General features: G+C 45.8%; 1 protein-coding gene across 5 annotated transcripts in view; it reads left to right on the forward strand.

The window, feature by feature from the left end:
* Positions 1–22,818, forward strand: part of TLK1 (tousled like kinase 1) — a 656,881-nt gene that overhangs the window by 350,431 nt on the left and 283,632 nt on the right. For all 5 annotated transcript variants that reach the window (XM_078681584.1, XM_078681580.1, XM_078681585.1 and 2 more), the window contains one exon: positions 989–1,177. In XM_078681584.1, coding sequence (XP_078537710.1) covers positions 989–1,177 — 189 coding nt within the window. The remainder of the gene's footprint in view (positions 1–988; positions 1,178–22,818) is intronic.

A 22,818-nucleotide genomic window follows, 5' to 3' on the forward strand; every position in this document is an offset into this window, starting at 1 on the left:
ATATATATATATATATATATATATATATATATATTATACCACCCCCACCATTATTATATATTTTATTTTATTATTATATATATTTATTATATAATATATATATTATACCACCACCACCACCACCATGCCTCACTGCTCTCCCACAGTACCACCACCATGCCTCACTGCTCTCCCACAGTACCACCACCACGCATATGCCTCACTGCTCTCCCACAGTACCACCACCACCACGCATATGCCTCACTGCTCTCCCACAGTACCACCAGAGTGAGGCATATGCCTCACTGCTCTCCCACAGTACCACCAGAGTGAGGCATATGCCTCACTGCTCTCCCACAGTACCACCAGAGTGAGGCATAGGCCTCACTGCTCTCCCACAGTACCACAATGAAGAGTAAGGTGCTATCTAAGGGGAAGCTTCAAAGGGTTGACGCCTTTGCAAACTTCCCCAGGCCTGTTGCTGCTTTCAGTAACTGGCCCCCATCGGTTAAGGTCCCCACTTTGGGCGGGGAAACCAAGTGAGGTAGAGAGCGGTGTGCCCACCTTTGCCAACCCCACCCCTCAGGTGGGGGAGTCGAGGTGAAGCACAACTCTCAGTCCCCACCATCTTGCAGACAGGGGGCCCTAGCCAACCAGAGTGAGACATATGCCTCACTGCTCTCCCACAGTACCACCAGAGTGAGGCATATGCCTCACTGCTCTCCCACAGTACCACAATGAAGAGTAAGGTGCTATCTACTTTTATCTCTGCCTACCTTTGGGGTTCCACTGGACTTCTATGCACACTATACCTCATTTTTGGTATAGTATATACAGAGCTAGCATCCTACAATTATTTCTTCACCATCAATGCAAACAAACAATGTCTTTACTGTGATGTTTTATGAGTGTTTTAATAACTTCCATTTTGAATAGTAGGTAAAAACATAGCGAGTGACTGTTGTATTAGCATTAGTTGTTCCTTATATTATTTTTCTGATTTTAACAGGCAACAAGAATGGATCAACCAGCAAAGAGAAGATATAGAAAGGCAAAGAAAGCTCCTTGCCAAACGAAAACCACCCTCTACAATTGGTGTCCAGTCACCAGTACCCAATGCTGAACAAAAGCAGAGGAAAAATAAAGCTGTAAATGGAGCAGAAAATGATCCTTTTGTAAAACCTACTTTACCACAACTGTAAGTTTAATCATATTTCTCCTGCTGTTTAATCAGTTTGGTCTCTGCCCCATATTTCGGTGGCTGGTTTCTAAGATATTTGAAATATATAAAATATGTATATGAATAAAATATATTCTATTTTTGTTCTTCAGCAGCTTAATATTTGTACCAGTAGTTCTTTTTAAGGTCTCGCCTAGGCAGCGCGTATGCACAGCTCTAGGAAAAAGGACCTCTTGGACTAATTTCATACTTTTTGCACGTGTTTTTTTTTTTTTAGTCTTTTTCTTATTGGTCTTTGCGTGCTTCTTTCGAAAAAAGACAGCATGCAATTGGGCAAAGGCGGGTGCATGTCCCACCTTAGCCTGGAATTGTAGTCGCCCACAGCCTATGGCTAGCGGTTACGCAAAGCCTGCCATCTGTTTTCCTCCTGCAGCAGCGGGCATAAGCGCGCACGCGCACCGCTTCCGGGCTTGTTTTCCTAAGGGCAGGCTAGCTCCGCCATGTCTGTTTTGACAATCCGCTTTCTTGGATTATACCGTTTAGTTTCCTCCTGCTCTGCCACCTCTTTTGTAGCTCATTGGTTACTTTCTGGTTTGAGTCATAGACCTTTTGCTTTTGGGCGAGCCAGTCTGATGGATATACGCTTGGCTGCTGTTTCCTTTTTGCGTTATCCTTCTCTATCAGATGAGACCTTCCTTCCTTAGTTGCTCCAACAAGGGATGGGGAAATATGGTAATCCAAGTTCTCGAGGCCGTACAGCTGCACTGCAAACACCACTTATACCTAAACTTGGTGGCAATGCACTAGACTAAGGCATTTTAACCATCTCAGTCCCACAGTCACTCGATGTGGCTCTTGAGGTACAATTTGGTTTCTCTAACATACCTTCCGAATATGTTTCCTTAAAGAAGCACGTCACCCCCATACACGGGCATGCTATACAGCAAAGTGCAAACATTTTGTTCATTACTGTTAAACAAAAATACTTACCTTCACTCCTAGAAAGTCCATCTCAAATCCTGAAATATGTTTTTTCTCTTATAGAAACACACCTTGCAAGAACGTCATCTGCATATATTTTTCAGCTGTAGCACCTAATTACAGAGCAGATAATCGATTTCACTTAGAGTCTTGGTATTAAAGCCTATTGGGATCTTAATATGATCCTAACACTATTAACGGGCTAACTTTACGCACCAATAACTTCATACTCTCTACCAACCTAAACATGAAAAGCTGCTTGTCTAGTATCAATCACTTCCTTGTCCACAGTTGGTGAACGGTAAGCTCTGCCATTGGATGGACCTATCATTCAAGTTACCAAAGACAAGTCCGTGCTAAACACATCTACTCTTGCTTCCTTTAATCGTTTCACCTTAATCAAACAATTGACCTTCCATTATTGTTCCAAACCTTTGCAGCACATCAGAAAGAACACTGCACTCACTAGACACAACCTGTACTCCTTTATACTGCATTGACGGAACCAAAGCCTTCTGCAAAACAAAGTGAACATGTGGCACACATGACAAACACAGGGAGACCTGAGCAAACTAAGGGCATGCTTGCAGAGAGATGCAGAAGATATAGATGACTGGAGAGACTGTTCCCCCGAGAAATGGCGATATAGGCTGTTTGTCTTATTTAAATCCAAATATTAAACAAGATATACCATACTAGAACCCTTCTACACAAAATAGGAAGGGCAGCAGACAACAGGGTTTTACGAGCCTGTCGCCAACAGGGGCCTTCTTCCACACGCTATGGGATTGCCCAATATTAGAGCCGTCCTGAATAGGATTGAGGACTAACCTTGAAGCCGCAGTGTGCACTCTAATAGGGGGGCAGGTGACACAGGTTCTGCTAGGCATGTGGAGAGACTCCGAGGTACCCTCCTACCAAAAGATATGGTCAATCTGGAATTCCTACTGGCCAAAAGAGAAATTGTGAGGAAATGGGGAGGTGAGGACCAGCCATGGATGCAAGAATGGGTGAAGGAAATGCAGAACACTGGAAAAACTGGTGTACGAGGGCAGGGGGTGCCCCCAGACATTTGGGAAAAGATGGGACATGGAGCAGTGCTAATCAAGGTCACTGGGGAAGCATATAGTTGATCACAGGAAGCCAGAAAAATTATAAATCACGCCCAGGACTGAAAGGAACTGATGGAGGCTGCACACTGGTGAGAGTGGCAGACAAAAGCCCTGAAACTAACATAAAGGAACAGCAACCAGATTATTTCTTGATCGCTGGTTGGAGAGGAAGTATGCGCGATAGGGATGGGGGAAGGGCGTAGACTGTGGAAGTTGTCAGTTGGTTCATGGTTAATTTGTTCGGAAAGAAATGTTTAGCTATAATTGATGGCTTCTCAGGTACTAACTGTTGCACCAGTAAACTCAATAAAATGATTTCTTTTTTCTTACTATACAAAAAAAGGGGGCATAGCCAGATGTATTTTGTGAAGCATTCAGGTTTGCTATACACACAACATTCAGCTCATAGAAATTCCATGTGTTCATAACGCCTGCAAATAAGTTATCACCATGCTTTTCCACAGCAACACACCACTAGTGAAAATGTGTAAAGCTGCAATATGATCATTGGGCACATTAAGCAAAAATTACTGGATATTAATGTGAGAAAAATAGCCCAAGTGGTTCTGAAAACATTATTCTTTACAACTAGCTATAGTTTTCATCTACCTCAACCATTAGGGGAGTGTACAGCTTATGATCTACACCACATGCTGTAAACCGAAAATGTTACTTCCCTGTAACCATCTGTTTGCATCTTGTCATGTTCTACTTTCATACGCGACACCCACCTCCCACATGGTTGGGAAAATAAAGGTAGCTTTACTAAGAGGTTGTTATTTTTAATTTCACAAGCAAACACACATTTTTCTGGTGGGTTACAAAATAAATTAAACTAGATAAGAGGTTGTATGTTGAGCATTGTTGGTTTCGGCTATGTTATTGCAATTCATTCTCAAAACTGAAACTCAAGCTCTAAGTCAATGTATTGTAATTCCAAAGCCCGCATTAGATGGCAGGATAGTGTGCAGGATATGTATCTATGACACTTTGGTACAAACAGTCATTTTAGTTCCTGTCTTTTCTAATTGTGAACACTAGAAGAATGTCTTTATCTGGGACTTCCCATGTTGCTGAGCAGTGTGGACCATATTCCCTCTTTCTTCAGCCTTTAACAGGATCCTGAAAGAGGTCCTAAATTGGCTGTATTAGTCTTACCATACATATTCATAATAAAGTTCGTTTCTGGCCTTTTCCTCTTCTGTCACTTGTGGTGTACCCTTACTGGCGCTTGTGACAAACATTTTTGAGGTTTGAAATATCTCCTTCTCTGTGTTTATTGATGAAATGGATTTCAAATATCTAGTGGCTCCAGTAAAGATCTTGTACAGTGCCAATCTCTATTTTTCTGGCTTTCAGACGATATGAGATTATCCTTAATACTCGTATACTCTGAATTGTCTTACCCGAGTGCAAGACCACTTTTTAGAAAAAAAAGAACACTCCCAAACCCCACCCCCTCCCCCAACCTCCTGCTCTGAAGTGCCGCCACTGGACTAACTGGCAGCGCACTTGATGATAGGCTTCTGATGGATTTATTTGCCTGTGAATTTCTCACTTTTGAATGTACCCCATAGCATTCCATTGAAACTTTTCTCCATAGCTCTCACATCAGCAAGGACGTCCTAATGCCACGACTCCATGTGATGTCATCTGAGCAATAAGAACTTGTTGGCGTGCTAATTTCTGTTTCCACCCATTTCTTCTATGCCTTCCAGGCCAAAGGGTGAACTAATGCATTCTACAGTACGTGTCATAACCACATGCAATTCCAATTCCAATGCCAACTCAATAGCATCTTCGTAAGTTATATATAAAACCTAACAAGAAACATTCAAATGAAATATATAATTCTAAATACAATATTATTTTCTGTATAAGCAGACTGGTTATGGGGAGGCGGGAGGGTCAGTGAGAAATCCACAGGCAGAATCTGTATCCACTAGAAAAAGCATAAACAAAGGTAAGTAACTTGTTCTTCTGATGGATACGTCTGCCTGTAGATTCCTCACCTTTTTAATAGAATCCCCAAGCAGTCCCGCGCTCGGAGGAGGGTGCCTGCCTATATCAAAAAATCCTACAAAACTAGAAAAATGGATGTCCCTCCTCACTTCCGAATCCAAGCAACAATGCTTTGCAAAAGTGTGGAGGGAGGCCTAAGTTGCTGCCTTGCAGATGTCAATCACAGGAACACCTCTAGCCAAAGCAGAAGTTGAAGATTTGGCTCTAGTAGAATGAGCTGTGATACCTTCAGGTGGCTCCTTCTTAGCCATGGTATAACAGATCTTGATGCACAGAATTATCCACCTAGATAAAGTTCTCTTGTGGACTGCTTTATCCTTCATTTTGCCCACATATCCAACAAACATCTAGGCATCTGATTTGTACTCACAGGTTCTAACTATGTAGAAACTCACAGCGCTCTTGGAGTCCAAACAAAGTTAGTGGATTGCCCTAGGTGGAACAGAGTGACCACCATAGGAGGGAAAGTAGCTCTGGTCCTAAGCACCATCTTATCTCCATGAAAGGCTGTGAAGAGAGGCTTGGAACTAAGGGCCTGCAACTTACTCACCCTTCTAGCAGACGTAATAGTCTCTAAAACATATATAGTTTTGAAGGTAAGAAGCCTTAATGGGCAGGTATGCAAGGGCTCAAAAGTAGAACCCATAAAAATTGTAAGTACAAGATTAAGATCCCACTGAGGGATCCTAAACGGAGTGGAGGAAATGTATTAGTGAGGCCTTTAATACATCTGGTAACTGTAAGGGACTTAAAAAGTGAAGACGGATTTGGCAAACTATTTGGCTTTAGATCTAATCAAAGCACGGACACTGCTCTCATCACTGACACAATACTTACCATCCTTAAGGTTCTTACTGCTGCTCTTTTACTTTTCTTTTATATATTGTGCTGCGTTTGACGAGGTATAGTACGCATTCTACTCTGGGCCTTTTCGATGCAGGTATCTGTCATTCTATTCTTTAATGATATAGGTCTTTCCTCTCTCACCAGACCCAATCAGTAGGTCTCCCACAGTTTCAATCTGATGCTACCAATATTTGTGCTCAGTGCCCCTGGTATCTTCCCTTAGCCCCACATTGTTTAATGTTGATTTGATACCACTGGCATCTATTGTTTTGGTTTACACAGGTGACACTCAGCTGAGCCTCTCTTTATTGGAAGACACAGCAATTACCCACACTAATTTCACGTGCTGTATCTCTGCAGTTGCCGACTGGATGATTCCCACGGCCTTGGGTGGCCCAGCAGATTTTGTTCAGGCATCCCCCAAGATCCCAACTTACCTCTCCAGCCGGTGGTCGTCTTTAGAATGTGTCCCTGTCAGAGCCTGCAGCATCTTTCCAAAAACAGAGGTCTCCAATGAAAAGCACAGGATCCCAGCTACCAGAGTGCTGGTGGTGGTCCAGTGCCTGTGCTGGTCGTTGGCCCCTGCAGTGCTGACCTTAACTGCAGGAGCTTGGCTCCCACAACCGAGTGGCCTGCTCATCAGCAGACCCTATCGGAACGCCCCCTTGGCCCTATTGGTTAACGTTCGACCCCTGCACCCAGCCACCCCAGTGCCGCTGGTGGTACCACTTGCGTTTCTTCCAAGACTTTGGGGAACCTTGGTCCTAACCCCCAAAGCTTACCCTCGTGAGTCGAGCACTTGTCTCCAAAACCGATAACCATTTTTCTTCCATAGGAACCCATGTTATAAGGTTTTGGACTTAAAATTGTTCCAAGTGTGGAACTGCTAATGTATGGGGAAAAGTGAATTCAATTGCGAAGCATAAAAAGTCGTACTTACCTTGTATGTCGAACTCTTAGGGTGTGGTATCTAGGCATACCACCCTCAGTACTCCAAGGAATCCAAAGTAACTCAAAAGTAATCTAAAAGTATTTATTGTATGATACAAATTGCATTTGAAAAGACCCACTGTAAAGACCCTAATCACACAGTTCCATATTCCGGAAAACAATTTGATCGGTCAAAAGGCAAGGTAGTCAAGCATACACCCAAGGCTCCAAAGCCTTGTTCTTTGGGCAATGCCTCAGACAAATCCCTTGGCGCTGAGAAGACTAGCCATCAAAGCAGCTCGGAGCACTTCCCATAATACTGTGAAAGAGAAATTCACCAGAAAGAATACGCCGAGAGATGTGAGGACGTTCGAGTTTGAAAAGGAAAGGAAGGACGGGCACCACAGAAGGAAAAGTCTCAAGGGAAGACCTAAGATTTGCGATGTCGAGATAAAGCAAAGGGCATTGGAGGTCAAGATAGAAAATCTGATGTCCAAAATCAGCCTTTTATTATGCCTATACAGCAAGTAGACCGCTGGCTATGGGGACAGTCATGAAGAGATCTGCATGGCTATACATCTCTGGGTTTAAGCCTGAGGTACAATCAGCAGTTATTAATAGCCCCCTCAGAGGGAACCAGCTATTTATCCTAGGGATAGACCAAGCACTGAAGGTAATGAAAAAAGCTAATGAGACTGCCAAAGCAGTTGGGGCCCTTGAGGTCTTTAGACCCTCCTTTAAAAAGGCAACTTAAAAGACGAGGGCAGGCAAGACAAACGTTTGCTTCACAGAGCCAAAAACCGCCAGGATCCAGCCAGTTTCAAGGCCATGGACAGTGGCAACAGGTTCCTTTTTTGAGGCAGAAGGAAGTCGATGGACGGAAACGCTAAAGGATCCGCCTCAGGATCTTCAAAGTGACACGAGCTTCAAACTCACAGTCCCAACACACCTGGTGTGTGTGTGTGGAGGGGGTGGGGGAGTTCCTAAGAAACTGGGAAGCCATTTCCTTGAACAAATGGGTTGTAAATATAGTTTGTTTCAGCTATTGTAAGGACTTCATTCAGAAACCACCAACAAAGCCACCAAAATGCCAGCTCTACAAGAGGGGCCAGCTGCATATCCTACGCAGAGAGGTCTGAGAGCTTGCAAAGAAGGCGGTAGAAAAAGTGCCAAGATAGGAGAGAAACCAATGCTTGTAGTCCATTTACTTTCTTGTGCCAAAGCAAGAACGAACCATGTGCCCAATCTTAGACCTCGATTTGAGAACCGGTATATAAAGAGACAATAAAATTCGAATGACTATTCTACTAGACATAATACCTTTGCTAGATGAAGGGGACTACTTGGGAACTATAGATCTGAAAGATGCCTACTTTAATATTCCCATTCACATAACAGACCAGAAGTACCTTAGATTTGTATTGGAAGGGAACCCTAACAATTCCAGGATCTGCCTTTCGGGATCAAGTCTGTGCCATGGGTCTTCACCAGGACACTGGTGGTGGTAGCCCCACACCTCAGAAGACATGTCTACTCCTACCTAGACGATTGGCTGGTCAAGGCATACACAGTCCAACTTTACCAGGAGAGTCTAATGAAGGCAGTGTCCCCTCAGCACACACTGGGGTTTACAGTGAACTGGGGAAAAATTGTCCACAAACCATAAAACCATCCTAGGAGCACACATCAATACACAACTGAAAAGGGCTTACCCCACGACACAGAAGGTTCTGGCCATACCTGCTTAAATTCCCCTCTACCAGACATCGCAAGCTCTGACAGTGAGAAAGATAATGAAACTGCTAGGGTTAATAGCTTTCTGCATCCACCTCATGATGCAGGCTTCACATGAGACCAGTGCAGGAGTGGTTATATAATGGCCTGCGTCACATGAGACCAGTGCAGGAATGGTTAAACAATCAATAAGACTAGGGGTCAGGCACTTGGGAGAATCTAGAGATTGTGTCAGACAGGGTAAGCATGGGGAATTGAGGTGGTAGAATGCAGTGAACATGTGTTAGAGGAGTCCACCAAACACATCAACATCTTGGAACTAACAACCATATTCCTAGCTCTGAAAGCCTTCCAAAGTCAGATAAGGGGAAAACAGTTCAAATGCTAACAGACAATACTGCAGCAATGTTCTACATCAACAAGAAAGGGGGTGCAGTATCTGTCGCAGTTAGCTCAGAACAGTTGAAAGTGGGCCTCGGGCCCCTCAGGCCCCTCAACCTATATATACACTCAGATCATTTTCATATGATCACTCTCCAACAAGTGTTCCCACTGCTGAAACAAGGCGACTTCCTTGCCACAATAGATCTCAAGGACGCCTCCTTCCACATTCCCATACATCCCTCTCACAGGAAGTATCTAAGGTTTGTAGTGGACGGACGACACTATCAGTTCAAAGTCCTTCCATTTGGAGTCACCACTGCACCCAGAGTGTTCACAAAGTGCCTTGCAGTAGTAGCAGCACATCTCAGAAGACAACAGATCCATGTCTTCCCATATCTAGACGACTGGCTAATAAAAGCCAAGTCATTCAACCAGTGTGTTTAACACACTCACCAAACCATTCAGACATTACACAACTTGGGGTTCACGGTCAACTACACCAAGTGACATCTCCAGCCCTCTCATGTACACCAATATCTGGGGGCTACAATAAACACCTCCACAGCTCTGGCATATCCCAGTCCAGCCAGGATAGCCAGCATACAAGTCCATGTCACAAATTATCAAGCCCAACACTCTCTCCCAGCCAGAGTGTTCATGCGGCATCTTGCATTTTTATTGTACCATATGCAAGACTTCAAATGCGTCCATTACAGGAATGTCTAGCACATCAGTGGAATCCGGCTCAAGGACTACTTACAGATCTGATGTTGCTAGACAGCTGCACACATCGCTTTCTGCAGTGGTGGAACACAAAAAACCTGTCCAAAAGGCGGCCGTTCCTCGAACCTGTTCCACAAATTGTACTTGCAACAGACGCTTCACTCACAGGATGGGGAGCCCATCTTCTCGGACATACAACTCAGGGCAAATGGAACACTCAACAAAAAGTGCTCCACATCAATCACCTGGAACTACTAGCAATATTCCTAGCACTAGAATCATTCCAAGTACATGTACAAAACAAAGCTGTCTTGATCCGGACGGACAACATGACAGCCATGTACTACATACAAAAACAAGGAGGCACACATTCTCTGCAACTGTCCCAGCTTGTACAGAACATTTGGAGATGGGCCATCCCACAAAATATATATCTACCTGGCGAACACCTTCCAGGAGTTCACAATCAGATTGCAGATCTGTTAAGTCGACAAACACAACAGATTCACGAATGGGAACTACATCCCCAAGTCCTTCTACCATTTTTTCACATGTGGGGCCAACCAGACATGAATCTGTTCGCCACACACCACGCAAAATGCCCAACATTCGCCGCCAGGTTTTCACACCCGTTGTCCAAGGGCAATGCAATATGGATGAACTGGTCAGGCAGATTTGCGTACGCTTTTCCGCCACTCCCACTGATTCCACTAGTGGTACGCAAGCTCCGACAACAGTCTCTCAAACTAATCTTAGTAGCTCCCACATGGGCACGCCAACCATGGTTCACAACACTGCTGGAACTCTCACTAGTTCCACACCAAAAACTGTGCCTGTCCCCATCCCTGCTGACACAGAACCATGGAGAGATCAGACCTCCAGATCAGTTGAATCTGGCTCCTGAAGTCCTAGTTTGGTTACCTTAGCCTACCACCGGACTGTATGAACATCATTAAAGAAGCCAGACGACCTACTACTAGAGCTTGCTATGCTGCAAAATGGAAAAGGTTTGCCATTTACTGCACCAATAACCATATTGATCCTCTGGATGCCTCCATCCAGACTATCATTTGCTACCTACTGCACTTGCAAAGATGCAATCTAGCATAATCATCCATTTGTTTACATCTAGCAGCACTTGCTGCTTACTTACAAAGCAGACAACACTTGTCACTATTTAGAGTCCCTGCAATTAAAGCCTTTTTTGGAGGGCCTAAAAAGAATAATTCCTCCTGGGTTATCATCATCATTGATAACTTTGTATTTCGACCACAGTGGGCCATAAAAGTAGATAGTAAAATACAAAGTTAACCATAAAAATCCATTTTCTAAATAGGTAACGAACACATTTCATATACATAATTTACAGTAAAAATATTCATGGTTAAAAAATAAGAATTAAACTATCTGAATGGTTATCAAGTGATTCAAGTAACTGTTTAAAAAACCTTAAGTCTAGAATTAAGTCGTTAAAAAAGTTCTGCGCTTGATCCACATACTATTTAAAAAAACGGGAAACAGCAAAAACAACCGGTGGGTGGGTATCATATTTAAGTACTCTAAGCGCGTGTTCACATTCTCGAAACCCCAGGTTCCTACAAATGGGTTTAATCCACATCTTTCGAGACAGCACATATGCTGGACAAAAAAGAAAATACATGGCTTTCATTTTCTAGTGGATATTCACACGCCGGGCACTCGGTGCATTTATTTACATCCCATTTACATGTCAATGACCTTAATGGCAAGCTACCCATTCTTAGTTGTAAATACAGCTTTCTGGCTTGAGCAGGACAGATCTTGTCAAGGAATTCCTCCTTCTTGTATTCAGTTTTTACATTGAGGAATTCACTAGTCAGTCTCCCTACTGCTGTGCTTGCATGCAGGGTCAGCAAGTTATTAGACCTAAACCTTCTTACCAGGTCAGATCTGGCTATAGTCAAGGAAACTGCCTCGGGGTATTCCCATAGTCCAGAAACACCAAGCCGTACGCATAGATCCTTAATATGTGATAGTCAGGTAACTTTTTTTGACCTCAAAGTCACCCAAACCTCCTTGAACTCTGCACGGTACGGGGCAAGTTCTTGGACAGACCAGAGTCCTCTCCAATAAGTTAAAGGTCTCAGGGTAACCTCCTCTTCCACTGGGAGCAAACAAAGGTCAAATCTAAGTGGGACCAATGGGGTACTAACGGGTAGGGCAAACAACTCTCTCATAAATGTGTGTTCAACCCTTACCAAACCTTTTGGTCGACAATGTCCCAATAGTTCCGCCCCATATAATGCGGCTGCTCTAGCTTGAACGCTGTATATCTCAATAATAGGGGCAGCCAGCTTGAATGTAGATGTTCTAAACCTTTTGGATAACCCACCAACAGTCTGTGCCCATTTCAATGTGGATTTAATTAATTGTGCATCCCAACCCAGGTCTTCCTTGAGAGTAATACCTAGGTATTCAAACGTGTTAACTCTCTCAAGAGGTATGCCATTCAGGGTAGGATTTGGTCTCGTTTGCCTTGGCGGATTAAAAATCATTAATTTTGTTTTAGCCAAATTGATTTCTAGTCCACTTAAAGCACAAAAATCAGCGAATCCATCAAGGATGCATTGGATGCCGGTAGCTGTTCGTGACAACAGTAGAGTGTCATCCTCAAACATTAGTGCGGGCACTCTTCCTGTAACTAATTTAGGGGCATCCGTATCCTTTGTGGCTAAAAGATGTTTAACAAGCCCATTTATATACAGGCAAAAGAGAGTAGGAGCCAGGACGCACCCCTGGCGTACCACCCTTTGCACTGGGAATCGTGCTGACAGTTCCCCCATTTTTCCGCATCTAACCTGGGCGAAGTTTCGTGAGTGGAGCCTGATCAGTACTTCCAGCAGGTAGTGGGGCATTCCAAGATCATGGAGGACTCTCCACAGCTTGTCCCTGGGGACCAGATCAAACGCGGCCCGTAAGTCCACAAAAATGAGGTAGAGACTGCCACCCTCCACACTCACTGTTTTCCAAAAGAGGACTTGTAACCGGAAGATCTGATCAATAGTGGAGGTGCCAGATCTAAAGCCAGCTTGTAAATTGCTTAAGATCTGGTTTTCCTCTTCCCATTGCTGGATCCTGTCCAGAAGTATCTTCACAAAAACCTTCTGCAGGATATCTATTAGGCTAATGGGCCTATAATTTGAGGGTTGCAGGGGACAGCCTTTTCTAAAGATGGGAACTATCTCAGCCCCCCTCCAAGTCTCGCCGGACCTGTACCCTTTAGTATTGTATTGAACAGAACACAGAGATAAGGGGCCCATATTTTGGGTTCAGACCGAAACAAGTCACTAGGGATTTTATCAAGCCCCGGTGCTTTGTTCGGTAATAACCTTGCAATGGCAGTCTCGACCTCCAGGATCGATATCTCCTGGGCCCCCTCCAATCGATACTCATGGAGGAGGCTCAGCGGACAATGCTGTGGGTGCGTGTCTTTCCCCCCTACCCCCCCCCCCCCCCCACCCCGTGTGTGTGTGTTACAACTATGTGTTTACTCATTACAGGTACCATAAGACCTCCAAGACTTAGCAACAGGTCAATAACCTTTTTCTTCTCACCTTTTTACACTGTATTATATTTTTTGCACGTCATTTCACGGTCCTGAAGAATGCCCGTAAGTCCTAGTAGTAAGGCGATAGAGGCAGAAACATGTCGACCAATTTTTTAACCCCCTCGTCACTCAAAGTGCAACTGTAACTCCTAAACAAGTAAAATCGGATGCACTACTACTGAGTTTACCAGACCCGAAATCAGACCTATTAAAGCTTTGTCCTCCTGGTTTCTAGTCTTTTTATCTCTGGCTCACTACTGCACCAACCTTGGGTAAAATCCTCCTGGTGGAGGCTGCATAACCTAAGTAGACCTGATGATTATGCACACACGTGAATTAGAAGCGGAGAATCAAGATATACCGCTCCCAGACACCACCATACCCATCACGTGCATGAGGGTCTCAATATTGGGACAGAATTCCCCCCGCCAACCATCCTGCAGACCTAAGGTTGATCAGGACAAGTGATCCTTTCTCCCTTGATTATAAGATATCCTTTGGAAAATGAATGGATCAATATTCCATCTCCCCCATTTCTGATTAGAAGGAGGCTCAGGGACTCCAACTCGGAGTCGCCAGTGCTTGGTTGAGCATATAGGCCACCAAAATGTTCTTCCTATATTGTTGGGGCATACCACTCACCCCTGCCCTCAGTACTAACAATTGCCCAGAACAATTTAAAATCTCTGCGTTGTAATGCCTCCCTCAAATCTTCCCATTGTCCCTCCTCCCACGACTTTCTTTCCCTTTCTAGGACTTGCTTATGCAGAACCCTTAGCGACTTAATTCGGAGTTTATCTTTTGCTTTAATTGCTTTAACCAGCTCTCCTTTCAGCTTTCGGCATTCAGCAGTATACCAGGGATGGGTCTTAGGCGCTTTTTCTTTGCACACCTGGAGTGGAAAAAAGACCTCTAACAGTATTGAAGCTAGCTGTTGGTGAATTTCTACGTGCCTAGTATCCGATCCAACTACAACCCCCTCAGACCCTACCACTGCCATGTCACTGAGATAGGGCAAGACTTGACGATATATTTCGGACTGCCGGTTAGGAGAGCCCATAATATAAGGCCATTTAACTCTCCTTCTATTATTATGGAGGAGAAGGGGATACAGAGGGGAATTAGACTCTGGTACAGTTTTTCTCATTCCCCAACTCCCGGGCTTCAAGGACATAACCAGTGCATTATGATCACTATCCATCCGATAATGAATCCTAAAGTCCTGGACATTGACCCATGATCTACATTCGCTCATGATATAATCTATGATCGAAGATTGGCCCGCTCTGTTAAAGGTCATATTTCCGGGCCTATCTGATTTTAATCGGCCATTACAAGGCCTTACTGATAGGGACAGTGTAAGGGAGAGAATTTGCAGTACCAACGGTGCCCATGCTTTTACTATAGGGATTGAGGGTTCCGGGATATTCCAATGTAGGTTTTCTTCATCGGGGTCCTCAGTGCTTAAATTACTGAGGGGTTCAAATTGACAGTTGAAATCCCCCGGATAATTATACCAATCTCCGGGCCTAGGAACTTAATAAATTCCCTTAACTGATCAATAACCTGGGACTCCTGCCCACTCTGTGTTGGCCTGGAGTAGATGTTGAATATGGCTAAGTGCTTGTTCCCCCGAAGTGTTAATAAGACACATAAAATGTCTGGGGAGTTGGCTGACACCTGCTTAGCCGTGACTCCTAGCTGAGTCGCTACCCATATACTGAGCCCTCCTGACGGTCTCCCTCTACCCCCTTTTGTTGCAGGGACATTAAATGTAGCAAACCCACTTCGCTGGTAGTCGTCCATGGCCCACGTCTCCTGCATAAGCCAGAAGCCGTGTTTATCCGTGAACAGACCCCAGTCATCTGAAATTAGTTTATTTTTCAGCCCAGCCACATTCCATTAAATTATATTGACACTCCCCTTGTCCTCCCCTTGGGCTGGACTTCTGCTTGCACCATAGTCGGATGGTCTGTGGGCCCGACCTCCACACTCTGGCAGACCCTTCTTTTCGCCCACGTAGCTAGCTCCAATGGTCCCTAATTCTTTAGCCTTGGTGCCACTATTTCCCTTGTCACCACCTGTCCTGCTCAATGAGTGGCCACTAATTGTGCACTTTTTATCCCCTTGAGGACTTTCCTCGGCCACGGTTCCGTTTACGGCAAAAAGATGCTTCATGTGCTGAAAGTTAGCCTTTACTTCCAGCATATTTTTACATTCTACTGTGTGGGCAGGGGACGTATTTAATCTCATTAGTCAGTCGACACAATCCAGGTCGTTATATCTGTTGTGATTATGAAACATGTCGAATGACATTGGGCTATATAGTGGCCTGTCCCAGTTTGAATTTCCTAGTATAGAATTGTCTCCTCGCTTGTCTTCACCCATCTGATTTATCCCCACCCTCTTATACTCAGGGAAGTTCTTGTTATAAGTGCCTGGATAAAAATAGGTCAATGGCAGGGTTTTAATACAAGTATCTAGGCTACCTGGATTCAGATTACAAATGTACCTAACTGTCCTACTGTCCCTAAAATTAATTACAATGCAATCCCTGTCTATGTTCTTCTCTCTGGCCCCCACCCAATCTATTCGTCTGGCGAATAGAATTTCACTGGCTCCCCCAGCCGGGAGAGATCTATATCGATTCAACCAGTAAATACATTTATTTTTGAGGTCCCTGTAATTTTCAGCCTTATCCGGTCTCAGGGAAGGGACCCCAGCAAGGACCACCACAAATGGGACTGACTCCGGGGGCAAGGCTAGGCGCGGCAACTGGGGCCCACTGGGGCCCAGTGGTCTAAACCCCTGGCCGCAGTTCCTCGCCCGCTTAGATCCTTGTGCGTGACTGCTGCCAACCATCGTGCACCTTCCCCCCCGTATTCCTTGTATTAATTGGGGAAATTATTGACATTGTCACTGGCTGGGGAGTTAGGACCGTATCTACTGAATCACAGTGTGCAGCTGGTACCCTCTCCCCGGATAAGTCCCCCCAAAGGTAAGCTCTGAGAACCTATTTGACTTGGCCCAGATGTACTTGGGCCATTACTGGACAACTCCGGGTTCCCCCCTGCCCGTCCCTCCCGCTTTAGGTATACATAGTGATTCAAGACAGGACAGTCTTTTTTCAATAGAGTCCAGTCTCTTGTGAATCGGAAGGCATGACTGTATAAATATCTGCTCCATCTTGGCCCAAAAGTCCCCGCCTTTCTCTAGTAGTGACGTGGCTTCATCAACTTCTGTTAGCGACTTATCTGTTCCAGTAAGCTGTCCAACTAAGTCAACCACAGGCAATTCAAAATCCTTTGTAGAGCATTTCTGCCTTTTAGTATTCTTATTAGTTAAAGCAGTTTGTCCACGCTTTCTTTTAGCTGCTGGATCAGGGACTTTACTTGTTAACCCTGAGTTCATGTCCGTGACCGGCCTAGCGGACTGGCCGGATATGGTGCAACGAGAGTTTCGGAGAGTTGTTTCTGGTATGGGTTCAAAAGGGGCCCTGTTCACTGGTGGACTATGCAGCATCACCACTACCTCCTTCAAAGTATTGGCCTCACTCACCGATGTGCCCGGTGCAATTCCGGGTCCTAATTGTACTGCCGGTGGTGTAGATAAGTATTGCATCCAAGATTGGAGGAGGAGATGGGTCTGTAGCTATCGTACCCAAAGAGGATCGTTTGTTGAATAATTGATCCATAGATAAGCGCTTTTCGGTAAGTTCAATTTCCCTTTGTAGGACTGAAGAAGCCCTAATTAGGAACTGATCTAAGGTTCCAACAACACCTCCTGTGGTGGACTTCCGACCCCTCCCAGCTCCATTAATGGCCATGCCCCTATAGCAGTGAAGCGTAATGATAACTTTAACAGTGACCTTCTATAGGATGTCCTAATCCGGGTGTCAAGGAGGGGGGCCCCGGACGGCCACAGACTGTCCCGCCCTTGTCCCGGGCTTCTCCTGGGACGCTCCCGCGCTTCTCCCGGGACGCTCCCGCGCAGCGGTTGATGACGTAAATTAAATAGTGTCCGATCCGTGGGCGAAGCACAATCTAGTGTGCAGGTGTGCTGGGACAGGTAGTCCAGTGGGTCAGTGCGGGTGTCACTCGTCCAGCGCCCGGCGTCCACAGCAGCGGCAGCAGCTCTTTCTAGACGCAGCCCATGGTTCTGGCAGTAGGATGACCAAATCAGTAAGCCCTTCTCCGCGCTGCGGCACCCGCGAAGCGGGTGCGGCAAGGTCTTTTCAGATGTCCGGTCCGTGAGCGGAGCACAATCTAGTGTGCAGGTGTGGGCAGCCCCAAGGGCTGCTTGGACAGGTAGTCCAGTGGGTCAGTGCGGGCGTCACTCGTCCAGCGCCCGGCGTCCCCAGCAGCGGCAGCAGAAGCAGAGAAGCGTGGCTCAGTGGTTAGAGGCGGCAGACCCGGAAGCTGAGATCAGCCGTGGACCAGGGTTCGATTCCCCGCCTCGGCGGGTCTCGGGCTCAAAAATTCCACGGACTCGACAATTCTCGCTCCGGTGCCTACTCGACTCACGGGGTCACACTCTGCGACTCTGGGCAATAGCTTGCTTAATCTCCACTACGGCCCCTCGCGGCGGGATGCCTGGCTTTCACCTTGTGAATACCCTGCTGGGGTATCTCACAGGGGAATACCAGGACGGGTTCCCTAAGCAAGCGCCTTGAGACCCCTGGGTGATTTGTGCGCTATATAAATCGAAATACATTTACACATTTACATTTACACGCAGCCCGTGGTTCTGGCAGCAGGATAACCAAATCAGTAAGCCCTTCTCCGCGCTGTTATCCCCCTCACCAGTGTAGAACCTAAATCTTGTTCTTACCAGGCTCATGGGACCCCCATTTGAACCTTTACACAAATGCGAACTACAGTTCCACACATGGAAAGTAGCTTTCCTTGTTGCTATTACCTCTCTTAGAAGAGTAAGTGAGATCCAGGCTTTAACCATACAGGAACCATTCTTACAATTCCATCGTAACAAGGTGTTCCTCAGGACAAACACAAAATTCCTTCCTAAAGTCATCTCTCCATTTCATCTTAACCAATCAGTAGAGTTACCAGTGTTTTTTCCAAACCCAGACTCCGTAGCAGAGCGAGCTCTACACACCCTAGATGTTAAAAGAGCCCTACTTTATTACATTGACAGAACCAAATCCTTTCGCAAAACAAAACAATTGTTTGTAGCTTTCTCCCCACCTCATAAGGGGAATCCCATCTCTAAAGCTGGGATTACAAGGTGGATTGTTAATTGTATCCAAATATGCTACCAAAAAGCAAAATGCACAACAATTACTCCTTGAACGCACTCCACACGCAAAGTAGGAGCCTCTATGGCTTTCTTAGGGAACCTTCCCCTAGAAGACTTCTGTAAAGCAGCGACATGGTCTACAACACACACCTTCACTAAACACTGTTGTGTTGATGTGCAAGCCAAGCAGCAAGCTTCTGTGGGCCAAGCTGTTCTTAAAACTCTTTCAAACTACTGCAACCGATACAGGTGACCACCGCTAGGGGAGATACTGCTGTATAGTCTATGCTAAGTGTGGGATCTGCAGCTCCTATGCCTCGAACGGAAAATGCTACCTCCCAGTTTGCATCTGTTCTTGGCATGTAGAGCTGCAGATTCTCACATGCCCACCCACCTCCCCAGAACCTGCATCTGTTCCAGTTCTATCTTAATTAGATATACATACATGGACATCTTTTTTTTCTTTCTATTAACTCCATCATTTCCCATCATGGTGAAAAACAATCGAAGGATGGAGTCGATGCCCTTGCGCACCATCGTCCAGGGGAGGAGTCCTCTATCTCGTGACTACAAAGACTTCTTCCAAAACAACAACGTGCAAGCATCCAAGCCCAACACCAGATAACGATCTAATGCATGGCGATCTAATGCGAAGTGTGAGAATCTGCAGCTCTACATGCCAAGAACAGATGACTACTGGTAAGTAAAATTTTCCTTCTCCTTTTCATGTAATTCAGACTAACGCTATATCAGAGTTCTTCCAAAAACTTGTAAACACTGAAGAAAGGGTGCTACGTACTTTAGGGTGTCAGGAGAGCAATCATGTACTACATGCAAGCATTGCACAACATCAAGAAAACCCAACAATTCTTTGTGAGCCATTCAGATCAAGCCATAGGAATAGCTGTCTCTAACAGCACTATTGCTAAATAGATTGTACAAATGATTCAAACTTTTGCTTGACAGACTAAATACACACTACTAGAAAACAGGGGGCTAAGGTGGCCATTACAGCTAATGTTTCCATTCAGGAGATATGCAAAGCCGCTACATGATCTTCACAGCGTACGATTGCTAAACATTACTGCATGGACTTGCATTCATGCAGAGAAGTGGAGGTGGGTCAGGAGGTGCAAAAATAATAACAGATTTGTTCAACTCCATCTCCCTCTAACCGCCACAAAACAAACAATACCACTACCTAATATGTGCCCTAGTCGACCCTAACCGCAAACTCAACAAGCATTTGCAATGCAACCGGTCTCACATTTATGCAAGTTTGCGCTATTGGCAGTGTAAATGACAATGCCTTTTGTTTGTTTTGGTTTTTGACCCATTAATAAAACGCATTGTCATTTGCAATGCCAATAGCTTAAACTCTCGTAAATGCGAGACCCATTGCATTGCAAATGCTTGTTTTTGATTGTGAGCGTACCCGCACTTCTCAAGAGAAATGTAATACTTATAATCTGAGAATATTAGCATTTCTCAGAAATAGGCAGGTCCTCTGGTTCAGAGTACCTGCACTTCTATTTTTCCATTTCAAGCACTGGCCCCGGTGCAACAGCACATACTGCACCATTAATGGTGACGCCCCATCTCACCTGCGGAACGCACAGAGGTGGGCTTGAAAGGACTCTCCTCCCACTCTATGCTCTAGGGGGTCACCTACTCTCCCCCCTGAATTTACCATCTGGCAGGGCGCGGTTTGCCCCACTGAAGCCGGGCAAGGGCAGTCTGTTTATGGTCAAAAGTGGTAGTCCCGTTTGTGGGTCTGGGGCTGGTTCTGTGGAGTGCGAATGTCAACATAACATGACTAGATGCCTGAATCCTGCCCCCTTCCTGTCTGTACTGTTTTTTTTTTTTTACACGTCTCCTTCTGTACCCGGTCCCTGCAGGGGGCAAATATTGTGACTGGCCACCTTAGGTAGGCGCGAGGAATGATTCAGAGGCAAGTCACCCCAAGTTTACAAGACGCCGACGCCATCGCTGTAAGAATCCATGGTCCACTAGTTAGTCCAGTCCAGGCTTTTTTATTTTTTATTTTATTTATTGTTTTACAAACGAAACCATACATGTGTCTCCTTCTCGTACAGTAATTGGCACAGTATCAGTATGCTATTGTCAGTGAGTGGGTACATCCAGGCACGTAACATTTTACAATAAGGCATTATGCAGCTCTTACATGGACAGCACTGGTCATGGGACAGTTGAGCAGAATATCATGCAGCACTACAATCAGGGAAGCGTTAACAGCTATGCATAGCACAGAACATCAATAAGCAGCCATGTGTTCATTATATCTATAGCGCCAACACACCCAAGGGCATTTCAGCCGCTCCAGTCCCTCAGTGTGCCAATCAAACAACATGAGGCAAAAAGGGCTCCACAGTCCACTCTGTAGCGGAGGACCGCCTTGGAATTATCTAGTGTGTCCGGATTCTCTTCAGGTCTCGAGCGCCCCAGGCCCAGAGTCTTCACGTGAATGCGCTAGCAGATAACCTGTCAGGGGGCCCCATATGTCCCTGGAGGCCTCCGGTAACAGCTCCGCATACGTGTTGAGCTGTTGACAAAAAAACTAGGTCATCCAACCACACCTTAAACTTGGGCGCTCTGCCTCTGCCCCACTGGCATGCCACTAGTCGTTTGGCCATGAGCAGCGCAAGTGCCACATATTTGCGTTGTTGCGCCTGTAGCGGTTTGACAAACCCCAGCAGGGCCATTAGCTACGTGGGTTCTACCCGAGTACCTGTCACTGATTCTAATGCTTGGAAAACTTGTCCCCAATAATCATGTACTTCCAGGCAGTCGCAGGCCAGATGCAGGAAGTCGCATCTGTCTGTATGCCGCAATTTATACTTGTTCATTCGGGCTGGGGTGTAATATCTGTGTAGGAATCTATAATGAATGATACGTAACCTGCTACTAGCTGAAAGCCGCTCAGTCTGCACGCAGCAGTATTCCCATTTCACATCCGTCACAGCAAATCCCAATTCCTCACCCTATCGAGTTCTAGACAGTGTGGGCGGGTCTTCCCTCTGCGTGTGCACTGTGTGATATATCAGGGACAACAGCTTTTTTGCTGACTTGCTGTTACGAGCCAGTTGTAGCGGAGCAAGCACCGGCGGCTCTGCCGGAAACTCCAGAGTAAGGGAGCGAATACCTTCCCTGCGGCGGATATACAAAAAAACATCCAATGGAGTCTGATGCATTCCTTGAAAAATATGTTCAGCTTTGCGAAATTGGCTTTCGTGATGCAGGTCTCCCCAGGTTTTAATGTGTGTGTGCTCCGCAAAGGTTCGAAATAAGGCCTCTTGAAGGAGGGGCATACTAGGGTGATAAACAAGAGGTAACAGCGGTGAATAGAGCAGTGGGGTGTCCAGCATGTGACCTATGCGCTGCCACACGGCAATGGTGCAACCAATTGTATTCAGCGTCTTGTCCAAACCAGCAGAAGTATCATACAACGCCCCTTCGATCGGAATGGAATGAGCCAACCACTGCTCCGCCGCCACTTGCGGCATATATCTGGGCTGCGCATTTCCACCCAGAACGGACAAAATCAGACTAGTGGGTGCATCAATACACACAGGCAGCAGCACAATAGATCCTCAAGGCCTCAGCACATGTTGGCGCCCATCTGCCACAGGGGGGTCGCCACCACTCACAAGTCCGGCATGTATTGGGGGAGAGCCAGATTATTGACCCCAATGTTAACACTCGTGCAACTTGTATTGTCTTACTCCACTCCTATCAGTAAGACAGTGCGCGGAGTCAATCCATGCGCCTCGCTCGCTAATGGCGCTGGTCCAGGTCGCGCCCCCATCTTCAAAAACGCCAGCAATGGGGCACTGACACAGCCGAATTGCCTCTCTTCGCACTCCCACAGTTGTGAACTGAGCTCATCTGGAGATCCCAGGCCCAGTTTCCAGGTCACTTCACCACTGAGGTGCCCGCAATTCCCTCAGCCGCCTCTGCAGGAGGGCAAGGTGGGAGCTTGTTTATTGGAGGGTGTAAACGTCTATGGCAGCAGAAGCGGGGCCGGCCCCTCCAGCAGTTCTCAGGCGCCCTGGTCCGCACCTGTG

The sequence above is a fragment of the Lissotriton helveticus genome, chromosome 3_1 (genome assembly GCF_964261635.1).
Source record: "Lissotriton helveticus chromosome 3_1, aLisHel1.1, whole genome shotgun sequence".
NCBI classification, from domain to species: Eukaryota; Metazoa; Chordata; class Amphibia; order Caudata; family Salamandridae; genus Lissotriton; species Lissotriton helveticus.